The sequence below is a fragment of the Anas acuta genome, chromosome 11, assembly GCF_963932015.1.
Source record: "Anas acuta chromosome 11, bAnaAcu1.1, whole genome shotgun sequence".
In the NCBI taxonomy this organism is placed as follows: Eukaryota; Metazoa; Chordata; class Aves; order Anseriformes; family Anatidae; genus Anas; species Anas acuta.
In genome coordinates, this window is record NC_088989.1 from 10151693 (window position 1) to 10168011 (window position 16319).

Below are 16319 nucleotides of genomic sequence, written 5' to 3' on the forward strand. Positions count from 1 at the left end.
TTCAAAGGGCTTCTTTATCCCAGCTAATGCTCTGCAAGCTGGAGATCCAGGGTGTGGATGGCTAACAGGATATCTAATCAATGAGGACTTTAAAATATTCAGTACAAGAATGCTTGTGCTGAGAAATCATTCCTCGTATAGCTTTTGCCTGAAAGGGAATTTGTGTAATGATAATAAAGGCCTATTATTGCTAAAATAAAAAAAGGGAGGGCCTGACTTTCATCATCTGCATTCAGCTTTCAATTTTCCAATCACTAATCAGGGGAAATTCAGCCTCAAAATATCAGATCTAGGAGTTCCACCATTGTCTTGAGACTGCATGGGAGAATCTTGGGGGGGGTAGTGATCAGCCCTGAATTGATCCGAAGTTGTACAGTTTTGACAGAGCGTTGCAAATTCAGCTGTGGTAATTTGGGACCTGGTTGTGTTGTCATGGGAATCTTGCTGAAACTTAGAAAAACTGAGGCTCCGTGGAATTGAAGGAGCTAAAAACTCTGAGTTTTTTTTATTTTTTTATTTTTTTTCCTTCAGCTTGGTATAAGAGTATGGCTTTTAGTTGTGATGCATAGGCCTTTCCCAGTTACTTTTGAAGAGCTGAAGAGGTTCTTAAGACATGAACACTACCTGGGATTGCTCCCACGTCTACTTAAGCCTTTCCCTGAGGCTTGTTCTTTGTGCCTACTGAAGCAGCTTATTCTGATTTCAGAACCCTATCCCAAGAAGTCTGGAAGTATAAATGAAGTGAGCGACCCTGAAGATGAACTGACGGACTCCCAGAAAACAAGCAAGCTCTCTGAGATATACTCAACCACAATTCCTAGTGTGGACAGTGCTATGGAGTCATGGGATGGCTCCGGCATTGATGCTGGGTATGGAAGCCAAGGTAAGACAGGGTGTCTTTTCTCACGGGTCTCTGGCCCAAGGCGAAGACAGACTGATCATCCAAGCCTGTCTAGAGACTGAATGTGAGCCAAAGACCGTGGTCTGACTGCACTTGCACAGCTTCTCGCTTTCAGCAAGGAACAAAATGTATTTTAAAATGTGCTCATGTGGTGCTCTGAGTTATATATATATATTTTAGGTTTTTATTGGCATGTTTCTTCTGGCTTATATGACATTGTACTGTTCACAGCATTTTCAAAACCATTATAACACTTCATAATTCACGTAATCCAGGGAAGTATTCTCTGTCCATATGTCTTACAAAATATTTGGCCCATATCTAACATTTAATTCTCCAGAGAGGCTATGTAGAATGTATTAATCCTCTTCAGGATGTTTTAAAATCCACAAGAACGTCTTGTGACTAGAAGCACTCACTTAACAAAATAATTAAGGTAATGCTGCAAGAAAGGATCTTTAATTCTCTAGTGAGTGATCAGATGAACATGCGTCTTGGAGGCCAGGTTTATTCAGCTGTGGTTTCTGGCGGACATATGGAATTGGGATGGAGGATGCTGTAGTCGTGGGAATCGATTTTCTCTTGGAGAAAAGCACTGGAACATAGTTATTCCAGTTCAGATTTAGTGATGTAAGCTACTATTAGCCCATGTTGAAACAAAACAAAACCCTGAATCAACTCCACAAAAGGAAATTGGTGAAAAGACTGCTGTCCTGAATATTCCATGAAAACAAGGAGGAGTGCTCCAGGAGCAGGCTTGCAAAGTACTTTCAGTGCACTGAGCAAGGTGTCTGCCTGTGCAGTCTGACTTAGAAAAGCTCAAAGGACAGCATGGTGCCAACGTCTCACCTCCATCATGCCTGCATCCTCCTTGGTCTGAAGTCTTAATTTGGCAGTGCATTTGCGACAGGAAACTCTCTTAACAAGGAATCCCCTGGCCTGCCTAATGCTGCCATCCTTCTCCATCTAATTGGATGCTAACCCAAGTCAGACACTGGATTTAGCAAAGCAATTGCTTTTACCTGTAAACTGAGATCGAGTGATTGAACACAGAGTTCCCAGGAGTGGGGCTGATGCCGTTACCCCATATCCATAGCCATCAGCTTTGCTTCAGGGGCTGTCTGATCTTTCCTGGTAACTGCACTTTGCTGTGTGGCAGCACTGCGTCTGGAGATTGGGCTTTACTTTCTGAATGGAACCCCCCAGATTGGTCTCTGCAGCCTCATGGGTTTTAATTGCATCCACAGCTTTAGGAAACCAATCGGGGAAGTGTTCGAGCGAGGGAGCTGTGCTGGGCCTGGTGGGAACATGCCACCAGGTGGCTCTGAATCCCAGGGATCCAGCCCTTCTCTCGGGAAGGAGGCGCTGGAAGCGGTGGCACCCAAGTGACAGCTCCACACACGTGTCCCTGCGGTCCCTGGCCCCCTGTGCCCAGCCCCAGCCACCCACCTGCCGACTGCAGGGCCCTGCACCCAGGGACCTTGTTCTCCTGTCTGGCAAACAGCAACTGCTCCTGACTGCTGTAAAATGTTGGCAGGCCCTTTTCTGGGGCTCTCTCCAGAGCAGTCTAACCTTTAAAAACACACAGAGGAAACACTCAGCTAAGTGAAATAACAGGCCTTGGCATTTTCAAAGAAACTGTTGGCAATGTCTTCGGGTATTTCCAATGCCCTTAGCTGTTTGGGAGGTCAAGTCTCCCTTAATTACGTGTTTCTCCGTTACCTCTTCCTGTTCGTTTGGCACAGCGTGTGATGGAAGTGCATGATGGTTCTTGGAAGGGCTGTGGGGATTTCTCTGAAATGTTGAATGGGCAGGAGGTAGGCAGGGGACTTGGGAGATTTATTTCCATTGCGGATGGCACTGACGTTGCTGATGAATGCTCTGTTTTGGAAGGTTTCTGTCCAGGCAGCTCCTCGTGAGACTTGGAGGTCTTGTGACAATGTTGGATTTGCATCTGGGATTTGCAGTATGGGAAAGTCCTTGGGGGCAAACTTAGTGAAACTTGTCTGGTTTCATATTAATGGTCCATTTGATCATGAGAAGTTGGTTTGGTTAAAGCAAGAAGAGATGGGAAGAATGTCCCCTTGTGAAAGACTGAACTAGAAGCTGAGTGTAATCCAGATGGCCTCAGGTTTGGGTTTTGGGAAAGGAAACTGTCCTGGCTCAGTGTGATTTATCCGCTTCAGTTTTCTCACCAGATCTTAACCTCTTTTTCCCCTGCTGCTTGCCTTCCCTAGGTACGTACATACCTCAGGCTGCGGGCATTGCCCTTCATCCACACGAATGGAGACACAGCAGGCAAAAGAGCAGCACCCCTCCTGGGGACCCCAGGAAAAACTACCCCTACATGGATGGAAGCTTCAGTGAAGACGACTGGGACAAGCCCAGCAGGTGCGGAGGGGAGGGAGGAGGCAGGGGGGAAACATGAGGGTGCAAGGACACTGAATGTGATGGATTGGATCAGCCAGAGGTGGGGAGGGCCAGTGATGCCCCCATCTTGGCGTCAGGCAGCTCTGGGGTGGGGTGCTGGGGTGCTGATCTGCTCTGTCAAACCACCTCCACGTTGCCAGCTTGCCCTGGGCATAGCTCTGCAGCACATCCACCATGGCCAGGTGACATTTATATCTGGAGTTAGGGCAGTCTCAGCTGCATGGACCACAGGTTCTTACCATGTCTTCTACTACTACCACGTAAAGGCTGCAGTACGTTCATAGTTCAGGTGTAATAAGTAGTCATGGCCAGGGCTGTCCTCTGTTGTGTTGGCCAGACACGATGAGTGAGGATGCATCTTCACAATACTGTCACAAAGCCAAAAAGACCAACCAAAACTCTTGTAGGACCGGTATGAGGTTGCATGTTCAACTTAAAATCTCCCAAAGGTGTGGCTGGAGCTCTTTTTCCATCACACCTCGGCCCTTCCAACACACAAACAAAACCATGCCAAGTGAGCACGGTCGAGCTAATCCCCCACCTCAGCCACAGAAATCCTGCAGGGCCACCCAAGCACACAGAAGAGGCTACAGCTGCCCCTCTCTTTTGGTGAAAACCCTGCTGGATCTGCCCTGGCCACTGACCCACACACGGTAGCCAAGCCTCGTTGCTTCGTAACTAACCCTCCCCTCGACATCCTCCAGAGTCCCCATAGTCGTGTGTGTCGTGTTGTTACTGTCGGTTCTTTTTTTCGTTATTAATTATTTTTCCTTAATTTTTGTTTGTCAAAACAAAACCCTTAGAACATCTCATGGCCATTTCCACCTATTTAAAGATGATCAAACTGGCAGGAAGGCTGGCAGCGGCTGAGACTTTGTTCTTGTTTTGCCTCTCAGCGAGAGCCGGCTCGCAGAGGTCGTTGATCTCTCGGCCTTCCCAGCGAGGCCGCTGGCAGCTGAAGTTAGCAAATCTGAGCCCTCGAAGCCCTGCGTGTCCCTAATGAGGGCTCCGAGCCCTGATATCAAAGTGCAAGTGAAACGGTTCATGCTGCTGAGCCCTTATTATTAGGGAGAAAAACAAAATGTCTCTAACCCCAGCTGCCTTTAGCCTGGAAAATCCTGCTGACCTGGTGGTGTGAGAACCTGTACTGATTCATCTGAGTCCTGGGCGTGTTTGTTGTATTGCTGAGCTGAGAGGCAAGAAACTTGTAACTGGAAGGGACATTTGCCTCTTAGGAAACCTGGGAGCAGAGGAAGGAAATGAGTAAGGGGAAAGAATTGAAAATTCCTTATGGGGGGAAATTTGGGTTTGTTTTTGTAAAGTCTTGCTGGGTGTTTTTTTGACCTCTCTGCCTGGTGTGAAAGGCTGCTGCTTTACAAGCTGATTCTGATGAAAGGTAGGGGGTTAATTTAAAATAAAATAAGCCGTGTCAGATACCACTCTCCAGGCAGGCCAGGATCCCACAAGGAACAAAAGTATGTGTGTTTGAGGTTCTGCCTGCTATAAAATCCTATTGAAACCACTGGATGAAAAGCATTGCCAAAGACTTTGCTATTAATACAGATCTGGAAAAAGAGTTCTGTTACTATCCCAAGGAGTTATTACATGTCTAATTGAAGCTAAGCTCACTTTGACTTGTACTCACGTAAAATGTTTTGACTTTGCTAAGTGGCCCTGCTGGGTAAGTGTCCCCTCCTGTTAGCTCTGATGCCTGCTGTGCCATGCAGGGAGCTGCCAGATGCTGCAGAGGTGGAGCCCTGTCCGTGCAGCTCTGCGTAAGATGCATGGAAGATGCATTAAGGCTGTTCTAATGTCACTGTCCCCCTGGGATATCTCCCTGTGATACATTAGTGGATATATTGTGATTTTGATTTAACACCACAGAGTTTCCTTTAAGAGGCTCCCGTTACACTGCACACTGATCATCCAGGTTTCACAGCGCCTGGTGTTCGGTAAGCAGTGGCTGGACAAGAGTGTCACCTACTTCTCTAGTTTGTTTGCAGGACTTCAGCATGTTTAATTGCTGTTTGCTTTAGAAGTCCAAGAATTGAACCTGACTTTGTGGTCAGAGATAAGAGACACCGAAACCACTGGGTGGGAAATCGCTGACTCCCCAGCGGAACACGCGCAGTGCGCACATTAACACGTGTTTGCACCAGCCTGAGAGGTTATCACTGTCCTCGTTCTCTGCTGTAGACAGAGCTGGTAACAGTCTGTCCACAGCTGTGGGTTCAATGACTCGTGTAGCACAGAAATCTCCTGAGCTCACCTCCTTGGCCATCCCCAAGCAAATGAACCTCGGTTTTGATGGGTTATACGCTGACACTGTCGATATTGCTTGCTGTAGTATGTGTTTACTTGTCCAGCCTAGGGCAATCATTTTTATATACACCTTTGCATTATTACTCTCATAGATACCTAATGTATTTATCATTTTCTCACCATGTCTGTTACCCTCTGTGTTTTTCTCTCTCTTCTCAGGTGTTCTGTGTCTCAGATCTGAGCTCTATCCCATCAGCCTTTGTACTAACAGTCTCTGAGGCTCCTGGTTTACCCATAACGCATCCTTTTTTCTTTCACTTCTCTATTTCACCAAAACGTCTTCCTAAACCTACAATCTTCCTACAGGCACTTTTTAATTTACCCTTTGAACTTTGACATTACTACACCAACTTAATTCTTCCTTTGAAGGACGCTTGCCCCGTTAGTAAATGCATGGAGGTCTCGTATTCGGACTCTTGTCTGAAAAGTTCATATTGTTTGCTTTTGTATATGAAGACTCTTCAAGTCTCTGCTTTTACTGGTGAGACACTTGCTGTAGCCTCGCGGCTTTCATCGCGCTGCAGAAGAGTGCTGACAATGTTTGGTTCCTACGTTACAACAGATACCCCAACCGCCAAAATGGCCTTGAGACCACTCACGAGGATAGTTTTTGGCGTGTTTTTGGAGAAGCTTTGGAGGATTTGGAAACATGCGGCCAGTCTGAACTTTTGAGGGAGATTGAGGTAAATCACTTTCTGAATTTTCTGCTGATCTGTTTTGCTCTTGACTTAAATGCTGAGCTGTTTCCCCCACATGTTACTCGCCCATAGCATCCCTTTGCTGCCAGTGGTGTGAGGAAGGGTTCGAGTTTAATCCATTTCAGGGGCTGTGCTAATGGATAACTACATCTCATTAGGCAGTTACTTGCGTGCACTTTTCCCCTGAGCTGAGGAATTACCCACCAGTAACTCCACGCTCTTCTTGCAAGCTGTTGCTGGCCAACAATCTGCACGTGACTGTTGGCAAACCTTCCTTATCAAACGGTAAGCCTTCGACTTGGGGAGATAGTGTCTGTCAAACGCACTCAGAGGCCAAGCAAAATGAGCCCCCAAAAGCCCATTGGGGCTGGAGCCTTGGCTTACTTAAAGTACAGACAGGCTCAACGTGTGTCTTGCATTCAGCTGTTGCTCTGCCGGAAACCGTTTCAGTAAAATGGGTAATTGGAAGCTTTTCAGCCAGCCTTCCTCTGGAAAAATCTGAGAAAGTGATTGCTTCCTGCAGAAATAAAGGTGTTTCCTCTCTTCACAAGCCACTTTCTCTTTTCTTTATCCAAAATGCTTTGTAGGTCATGTTATTGTGTCCGGTTATAGGACGGGGAGCCTGCATTTCTAAGCTGTGGGATGCAAATAAAAACCTCCCCTGAGACTGCAGAGCAGCGGGCACTAAACCTGCCCAGCAGGACCCAGCCATAGGCCCCCCGGCTCCTACCACAGCCTTCATGGAGGAGCGGGACCCAGGGAGCTCCTCTCTGCCCCAGCTTTCTGGGTACAGCGGACTGGGGAATGCTCACTAGGCTGTGTCCTCCATCAGCCCTAAAATGTGGTCAGTGGCCAAGGTAGTTCCCTAAGGCAGGGAGGAGACTGGAAACTGGTGGGTGCTGCTCTGGCACGTCATGCAGGAACGGCGTCCCCATGCAAGGTCTGATGAGGTGCCTGGAGAGATGCCAGCTGCTGGACTGCGTTGGCTGCTCCAGCGTCATAACACAGATTTGAGGTTGGAGATGCTCTCTGGGCATCTGTGGTCTGTGTGCTTGCTTCAGCCAGCAGAGGATGCCCATTACAGAGGGGTACAACCCCAAATCCTGTGGGGTAGGTCTCCCTTGTCTCTCTGTAGTCTGCTTTTTTATGCACTACTGCATATTGCTTGGGCTTCTGAGCGAAAAGGCAGCTTCTGAATATTTGGAGGTGAAAAAAGAAAATCCTGGTTTGGTCTCTCTGTGAAAATACAAGTGATGAGGGACTTACTAATTCTTTCCTGCTTCATCATTAGCAGTTTTAAGAGGGGGAGAAATCTCAGTGACATACATTGTGCTGAAGCATGAAGTGATGTTATTGGTAGTCTTAACTGTTTAAGAAGGCTGACTTAAATACACAAAAAGACAAAACCTGAAAAAAAAACACAAGCTGTAACTTCTTCCCTTGATCAATTATGTCCTGGTCTGGATGTATTTAGAAATGAGCTGAGGCAGCTGCTATCGGCCTCTCTGAACCGCTGGTGGCTGCTTAAGGAAAAGTACTGCTCTGAAATGATGCAGAGATGTTTCCCTTCTGTGTAATGGCTGATCTTAATGTGAAAAAAAGGGATTTGTTTGGCTACTGTGAAATGCCAGGATAGAGAAAATAATCTTTCTGCCCATGCCTTTTCCAGAGACTCATGGTGCAGGGATGTGTGGGCTTTTGAGTCATGCTGTTTGGAGCTTTGGCAATTACAGCAGTGCTTTGAAAAATGCAAAGAAATTTTACAAAGATGAACAGCTCTGGGGATTTGGTGTATTTAGCACATTTTTAGAGTGTTTTAGAAAGTTCTGGGGACAAAGAGAAGTGCGGTGTTTGTAGCAGAAGTCTGATGGCTTTCAGCTCACCTTTTACTGAATCCAACGTACCAGTAACCTGTTCTCCTCTGTCTGTTTGACTGTCCTCCACGAGGCGTGGTGTGGGAGGTGTGGTGTTCTCTGGGCTCTTGCTGTATTGCAGGTTTCCAAGCCCCAGCTCCCGAGCTCTGGGATTTGATGACAGGTCTCTCTGTAAATCTGATCCTTCATGTTCTACATTTGAAGAAAAAGAGTCATGCAAGAAGGCCCAGGCTAAAATTCAGTTGTCTGGCACTCATGAGATACCTGCCTGATGCCTTTTGAACACCTAGGGTGGATGACAGGGATGCCCAAATGTTAGGGAAGGTAGATTTGGGATTTGTCTTGCCTCTGCCAAGTGCTGAGCTGCCGCCGTTCTGCTGCAGCATGGGACTCTTACCAAAAATTCCCCAAACCAACTTTCCCACTGGTGATGGTTGCAGTGAGAATGGGATTGTGTAGCTGAATTGCTAGAGACATCCCGTGTTAGGTTGGGACCCTGAAGGTCTCGGGTAAAAGAAGTCCTGACCCAAGTCAGCAGTGAGAGTGGGAATGTTTCTGCTCTGCTCCCTGGCCCTGCAGTGCCAGTGTCAGTGTGGCACGGTGTCCTGGGGAGCTGGGGCTGCCTGAGGTCAATGAACGAATGTACCCTGGCTGGCTGCACAACGCAGCGTTTGTTAATCCAACTATGTGGTAACTCAGCATCCTTCCAGTGGGTAGCAGGTATTTGAGTTTTGTCCAAACTCAAGGTGATTAAGTCATATTTTTTTTCAGGAGGACCTGGCAAGTGCTGGGAAATTCACAAGCTAAAAGGGTAGTGTTGGCATTTTCATTACTGCCACCTGAATCTGCTTTATTTGCCTTTGTTCCAGCTCGGAGCAAAGAGCCAGCGGGCCGTGATTAGAGGTTTAGTTGGATGGTATTTCCCCTGTGCACAGGAGCAATTGCTCTTTGACTTGCCATACTTAGCGCTGCTGAATTTTGCTATCTGCTCCCTACCTTTCTTTCTCTTTCTTCTACCTTTTGACATTTAATGGGGCTGCAGGCCCTTGGAGCCTGAACTTTGAAACGATGACGGCTTTCATTATGCCGTGTAAGTGGGCTCTGGGACCTGGAGCCAGCTGAGGTTCCACTCTGGATTCTTGACTCCTTCGTTAGCTTTGATCAATGCAATCTCATTAGTGTAAAGCATTGCCAAATGGAGTAGTATCTACTTAGGGGCATCATTTAATGGATGTTATCGAGGATGACCAGGCTTAAATACTACTTAATTTCATATTTTTAACTCAGTTTTACTCAGTGAAGGCTCCCATTTACTGACAGATAAAATCCTCATTTCTCTGCTGAATTGGGCTCTGCAGAGCCCAAAGCTCTGCCTTCCTGGGGCTTTGCCAGCACGGGGTGATGCTGACGGGGAGCTGCAGCACACAGACATAGGCTGGAGATCCAGGCTGACACCAGTCCCTCTGGGAGCCCCAGGATCAGGATGTTCATCCATCTCAAATCCCAGAAGATCCCCAGATGAGGTCTGCCTGGTCCTGTTTGTATACAAGGGGACATCAAAAAGACCATATAATGGCTCAGGTTGGAAGGGACCTTAAAGACCACCTAGTTCTGACACCCTGCCATGGGGAGCTGGATAGGAGATGCTCTACAGATGCTTCCTTCCATCTGGAAATGGCTCTTACAGCCAAATGAAAGAGCTTCTTGGTCCTTACCTTTCTGATTAACGAGAACCAGAGTGCCCCCCTGTTGTCCTTTCTGCTATTTCTGTTGCCACACAGTCCGTCCCTTCCCGCTGCCAGCTCAGCTGAGTGACTTTGTGCCTTTTCCCTGCAGGCGTCCATCATGACGGGGAGCGTCCACAACCTGGGCCTGGAGGGCAGCAAGCTGCTCCTGGACTCTGTCAACCCGTCGGGACTCAGCCCGTTGAGGAAAGCCAACACCCGCTGTGATGACGGACAGACCGAGGGCAGCAGCTCCCCTGCCAAGAAGAACGAGAGGAACCTGGACAAGAAGAAAATGGAGAAGGAGATGCAGGAAATCATGTCCCCTACCCCCCTCGAGTTTCACAAGGTCTGTGTAGCCAAGGGTTGGTCTGGCTGTGGCCCCCCTCGATGGTAAAAGCTGCTGGGTGTTTTGCAACCCTGTAGGAAACATCCTTTGTTCAAAGGGACTGTTGGTAAATGTTCCTTGCCAAAGCTGTCCCTGACCAAGGTGTGCGGCAGAGGTTTTCAGAGAGTCAGATGAAGAGGAAGGGGCCTCTTCAGGAGCGTAATAGGACTTAGCTGCCATGCTTTGGTGGGGTTCAAACCCGTGCTTTGCGGTTTGCCTTTATTTTATGAGGTTTCCAGGTCCCTGTTTTCTGTGGTTCATTAATTGGTGCTACAGATACAGGTGAGAGAGCTCCATGTATGGCCCCGTGTAGACCAGCTGACACTTTGCCAGTAGCACGCACCACTCCGTAGGCCACTTTTCCTAAGAAATAATGTATTTTCCCTCCCGCTCCTCTTCATCCCCAGCCTTTCCAAAAGTGATGCAAATGGTAGGACTTCAGTGATGAGATACTTGTTTGAATTCAGTCAAGTTTAGGTTTAAGTGTGGTGCAAGGCGATGGCAATTAGAAGGAGTAATTAATTAACTGTAGAAACTGTTGATGCAGAACGCAAGTAGGGAAGGGATCTGGAGAGGTTTCAAAAAATCTGATTGCCTTTTTCTTTCCTAGTGTGACTTTAGAGCAAAACCTGCACTTAGGGCAGCTAGGAAAAACAACTGTTTCACGTTTGATCTGCTCTTGTCCTTCAGGGCATGGCAAATGCACCTTTAAATAAAACTTCTTCATTCCTGAAGGAGGAGAGCTGTGTAATTAGGCATGTTAGGGGGTGGCTGTTCTTTCTGCTGGAGCATCTGGTGCTGGCTGTGCTTGGAGATGAGTTGGAGGCCAGGTGGGCTGCTCCTGTGCATCAGCCTGGGCTCCGTCCTTCCCAAGGACTGCACAGCTGTGAGGCTTCCCCAGCCCATAGCACGGTGATGGAGCCAGAGCCTAATGAGTTCCCAGCTTTGGGAGGCAAAGGGAGTTATGGTGGGGGGAATCAGCTGTCCCTCAATCTGCATTAGCTGAGTTCTTAAAATCCACCCAGGAGACTCGCAGCAGAATTGCTCGAGGCCCACACACGTTACCTGTGCTCTTACTGTCCTGCCAACCCTGTACATCTCCTCTGGCCTCTGCAGCATTAAAACGTGTGCTTTCTGCTTCTGTCCCTCCAGATGACACTCCACAAAGACGCAGAGAGCGAAGACTTCGGATTCAGTGTGTCGGACGGCCTGTTAGAAAAAGGTGTCTATGTAAATATGGTCCGTCCGGATGGGCCAGCAGATCAGTGTGGCCTCAAGCCATATGACAGAGTGCTTCAGGTAATAAATGCAAAATGCAGTTCTGGAGGCTGGGACGGAGTGAATGAGTGGCTGAGAGGAAGAGAGAAGTGAGACCCACCCATGGCAGCACTAACTTTAATGAAAGGTAATAGTTAGCCAACTAGGTGAGCACCTACCACCATGCTCTCACTGAGACCTGTGTTTTACAATAACAAACCACGAGGTAGCAAAGCTGGCTCCCCTAGAGTACACCCATCCCAGGGAGCACCTCCATACAGAGCCTGTCCCAGCAATGGCCATTTTGAGCTCGGGCAGCTTACGACCAAAACAACCAAAAAGCTGTGTTGCTTTCCTTCCTCACCCTTGGTCCTTTTCCTGTCGTGTAAGAGGGTGATTTTTGGATGAACTAGACTGTTTTGCCAACATGCGTTCTAGTGAATCTCCCCTTGTGGAATTGAGCAGTGTTCATGAAGTTCGGTGCATGCCTTTGACAACTAACAGCCTTCTAGGAACAAACCATCCTTCAAGCAAATTGTTTTTCACGGATATTTTTCTTCAAAAGATATTTGATCTGAAACAACCGATGCAGAAAGAGAATAAAAACTCTGGTCAAAAGCACAGTCTGTAATTAACATAACTTGGGCATATCTGCCTACCAGAGGGACAAGAAGAGCACGGTGAGTTTTGGAGCTTGGAAAGGACCTTTATATGGATGAAAAATCACAAGTTTTGCTTTGGGGCAACTCAGATAGCAACTGAGAAAGTGCAACCCCGCTGGAAAAGTTGCCACCATTTGGAAATGCAGATATTGTGACCATATTTGGAAACACTCAGAAAGATGTTTAGTTTTACTAATTTCTAGGCGGGGGCTGTTAGCAGTAGAGTCAGAGCCAATATATTATGTACAGCAGGTAACTGGAGAACTGGCAGGGCTGTGGGGAACCTTGTTTAAGCTTGTTATGGTCTCCAGCCAGTTGGCTGCTATACAATTATTCTTTCTCGGCTTCAAATAAAAGATGGTGCAAGAATGAACAAGAAGCTAATTAGGCTCTAGGCTGCCTTGCTGTTGAATGTTGGATGTGTCGCTCTTTGCGAGTGCCAAGTGCTCCGGGAGGTGTGCCCGAAATCCTAAACAGAGTGGAGTGGAGACTTTTTGAGACCCCCCCTTTGATACGCCGTGCCGCATGGCTTCCACCTGTGAGAAGATTTGCCATCGCGTTGACACCTGTGGCAGAGATGCTCCTCAGTGCTGCTGGTGATGGGCATGAAGATGTCTGCAAGCAAGCTCCAGCTCTGAAGGCCAGCAAAGCACCCAGTTCCCCGCCAAGGACCCTCTGCCTCTCGGCTGGATGGATTAGCCAGAGCGTGGCATTGCACTAACTTCATTTTTGCTCTGGAGCCGCCTGGCCAGCATGGAGCAAAGGCAGAGCAAACTCATGGCTTCTCTCTCCTTGTCCCTGCACGATCTGGAAACTGTTGCTAGGCAATTACTTCTCCGTAAGGAGCGGTGTTGGGTTCAGCTGCGTGGATGCCAGATAGGGCAGGGGACACTGCTGCCGTCACAGAGCCCAGCTCCGTGGGCACGCATTAATCCTGGGAAAGGGTTTTGGATGCAAAGGTTGCGTGGCCTCATCCAGCCCTTATCCAGAGAGAGAAGCAATGCCTGGCCTCAGGGGTTATGTTCACTCCAAAGGTGGGTGGGAAATTCCTTTCTCCCTTCCCTGCCTCCCCTCCCCATGCCATTTGCCAGCCCTCTCCATCCTGGGGCTGTTGTGGCACCAAGCCCAGGCGCTCCAGTAGCTGTAGGCAGGACAGCTGGGGTGGCTCTTGCAGGTGACCCAGCCTAGAAATGTGCTTGAAGATCTGCAAGAGGCAAAAGGAACAGTGCTTTCACTGCTGAATCCTGCAGAGAGGATTTGCAGCCTCGGCAGCCTTCTTCTGAGCCCATGTGAAATGCATTCAGACTCCTCCAAAATGAAGGGTGTAAATGGGGAGAGGAGAAGCAGGAACTGTTCAGTATAGTCCTGATTTGCTGGTGGCTGAGCTGGAAAATGGTTGACTGAAGCCTCAGAGTCTGTGTTGTGTTTGTTTTCTAGGCACTGAATACCACACATCACAGATTTAAATCCAGTAAAAGCCATGATGGCAAAAAAAATGTGGAAAGTTGCAACATTTCTCTCTCCAACTTGAATTGGAGAATTGATTTTGAGCCCTGTAGAGTTTAATAGTCACAACACTGTCCTAGACTCCAGGGCTCAGGATTTATTCCTGTTCCAGATTTTTTCCCCCTTCCTCTACCAGATACTGAGTTATTTCTCAGCTAAGCAAGGACGTGCCCAGCTTGATGGGAGGCCCGTGCTCAGCTCTGCTGTGACCCCTCACTCAGAGTCCCCCTGGGCGTTGCGTGGTTCACAGGTGTGGGTTTAACACCAGCCTTGCGTTTTCTGACTAACAAACACGGTGTTTCTGTTGTTCCTCCCCATGGCACATCCTAAATCCATCCCGGCAGGTAAACCGCATCCGAACCAGAGACTTTGACTGCTGTCTGGCCGTCCCCCTGATCTCAGAGGCTGGAGACAAGCTGGACCTGGTGATCAGCCGAAACCCCTTGGCGCTGGCTGCCAACGCTCCCCTGGAGGGGAACGGAGAGCTGCCAGCACATGCAGCCCGTGGCACCGAGCTCAAGGCGAGCGTCCAGACACTCTGAGCGGCCGGCGCCGGGGGCCTCTGCCAAGCCGTTGTGGTATTTGGGGTGTTTTTCCTCTTTTTTTGCACTGGTATTTGTAAACGCTGTGTGTACCATAACCTGCAAGTGGGGAGGTGGGTCTGCGGTGAGCTGTCGCCTGTAGACCGCCAAAAATTGCTGGGAAGGCCGGATCTGGACGTGCATCTCGGGCCGTGGGCAGCGCAGGGAGGAAGGAGCATCCCTCGCCATCCCCCACGGCAGGGCATCCCCTGTGCCCAGGCTGTCGCCCTGAAGGCCTTGGCCATCCTACAAACACACATGGTGCTATTATTTTTCTTGTTTGTTCTGTTAATCACATACAGCGAGACTGAAACGCCTTTTCTTTTCTGTTGTACCCAGCTCCACCCTTTAAACACTCCTGATAAATTGATTTCCGCAGCCCCTTTCACTTTGGTGCGGGGCCGTGGAGGGCCCTGTTTAAAAGACATTTCAAAACGTGCTTGCTGGTGGCAAGGTGCGGTTCTTGTTCAGAAATCAGGATTTGCAGCTGCCTCCTGCCAGCCCCTTCCATCCTCTCCCACCAGGGCTGGCTCACCCCACCACTCTCTGCCCTGCGCTGAGGCAACTCCTCTCACCATCGCTTCCCATGAGCAGTGCAGTTACCTGTGCTGCAGTAGTTATACAGAGCACAGCGCTGTGCCAAGGCTGGAGGCCCTGAATACCTACCCAAATCCCTGGCCACCTCGTTCAGATGGGCGTTACGGAGACCTGTTGCTTGCAAGCTGTGCCCCCAAGTAAATAGCAGAAAAGCAATCACCCCAGGGCTGCCCCTGATGTGCTGAATTAATAAAACCTTGTTGTCTTCTGCCAGGCAGTGGCATGAGAAGCTCTTTGTTAGATGGAGATTGTGCATCCGTGTCCCCACCTGTGCTGGCAGTGTGTGTGCCCATGTGGGTTCGGCTGCTTGCCCTTGGTCTGCCCCCTTTGCCTGTCGCTGGCTTCTCCGTGGCTTCACAAGCATGGTGCCCCCCGGGTTGTCCCTCCCTGCTGAGTGCCCCCAGCCCATGGGGAGGAGGCAGCTGAGATATTTGCATCGGCTTCTTCATCTGCCTGCCAGGACGGAGTCAAAATGCGGCTGTGGGCTCTTCTTCCTCCCCTCCCGGCCCCACGAGCTCCTCCCGTGGCAGACGCTCTGTGTTTCATGTACTAGCACTTTATGACGATGTTAATGTCCCGGCGCGGGTGTGATCCTGGCATCGCACTCCCTGGGAAGGCTCAGGCATGGCAGAGATGAGGAGCTCGCGTGGTTGGGGACCCACAGCCCCAGTGACCACTGCCCCTGTTCCCTGCTCACACTTTTTGTTCCTTCATCACCACCTTCGTGCTGGTGCTGTGTTCGGGGTGCCGTAGGGGTGTACGCGGCATGTTCCTTGTTTTGCTGAGCCAGGACTCACCCCCGCATCCATCCCTGCTCCGTCCCTGCGCGATAGCCCGATGTATTGGGGTGTTTCTTTGAGACGTGTCCAACCCCATCCAGCTACTTGTCGTTGTAGCCATTTTCTCTTCAAGTATGCAATATCCCATACCATTGCTGCCACAACTAGATAATGTGCCATAATTGATACTGTGGAGCATTGACAGTGCAGCCGAAAGTGTTTTTATATGCAATATTCTGAACAGTGGAAGCTCGCTGGGGCTTCTCATAGGTTTTTAATGAAGACTTTTATTAAAGGCTTTAAAAAAGGAAGAAAAACTTGGTCCTTGTATCCCTTCCTATGCATTTTGAATGATATGAAGATGAAATGCATTACTTAAATGTGTATTTTTATCCATATATTAGAGTGTATTCCTTGTAAAGTATTTTTATATGCTAATTTTCTTATGTATCTATGAAAGCACAATATTTAAAAATACAGCATTTCAAAGAATATTTTAGTCCTGTTTTGGACGTATTTGTAAATCTCTGTATTTAAATGGGATTGCAATGACTTTGACTTTTTTTTTTTTTTTAATTAAATAAAAGCAACTGAAATGCA

General features: G+C 48.5%; 1 protein-coding gene across 15 annotated transcripts in view; it reads left to right on the top strand.

Annotated features, from left to right (window-relative positions):
- Positions 1-16319, top strand: part of GRIP2 (glutamate receptor interacting protein 2) — a 246488-nt gene extending 230169 nt beyond the window's left edge. For 13 of the 15 annotated variants that reach the window (XM_068694240.1, XM_068694238.1, XM_068694237.1 and 10 more), the window contains 6 exons: positions 707-883; positions 3139-3292; positions 6216-6336; positions 10062-10298; positions 11490-11636; positions 14107-16319. In XM_068694240.1, coding sequence (XP_068550341.1) covers positions 707-883; positions 3139-3292; positions 6216-6336; positions 10062-10298; positions 11490-11636; positions 14107-14304 — 1034 coding nt within the window. In that variant the 3' untranslated portion in view covers positions 14305-16319. The other 2 variants (XR_011100171.1, XM_068694248.1) reach the window with 2 other exon arrangements.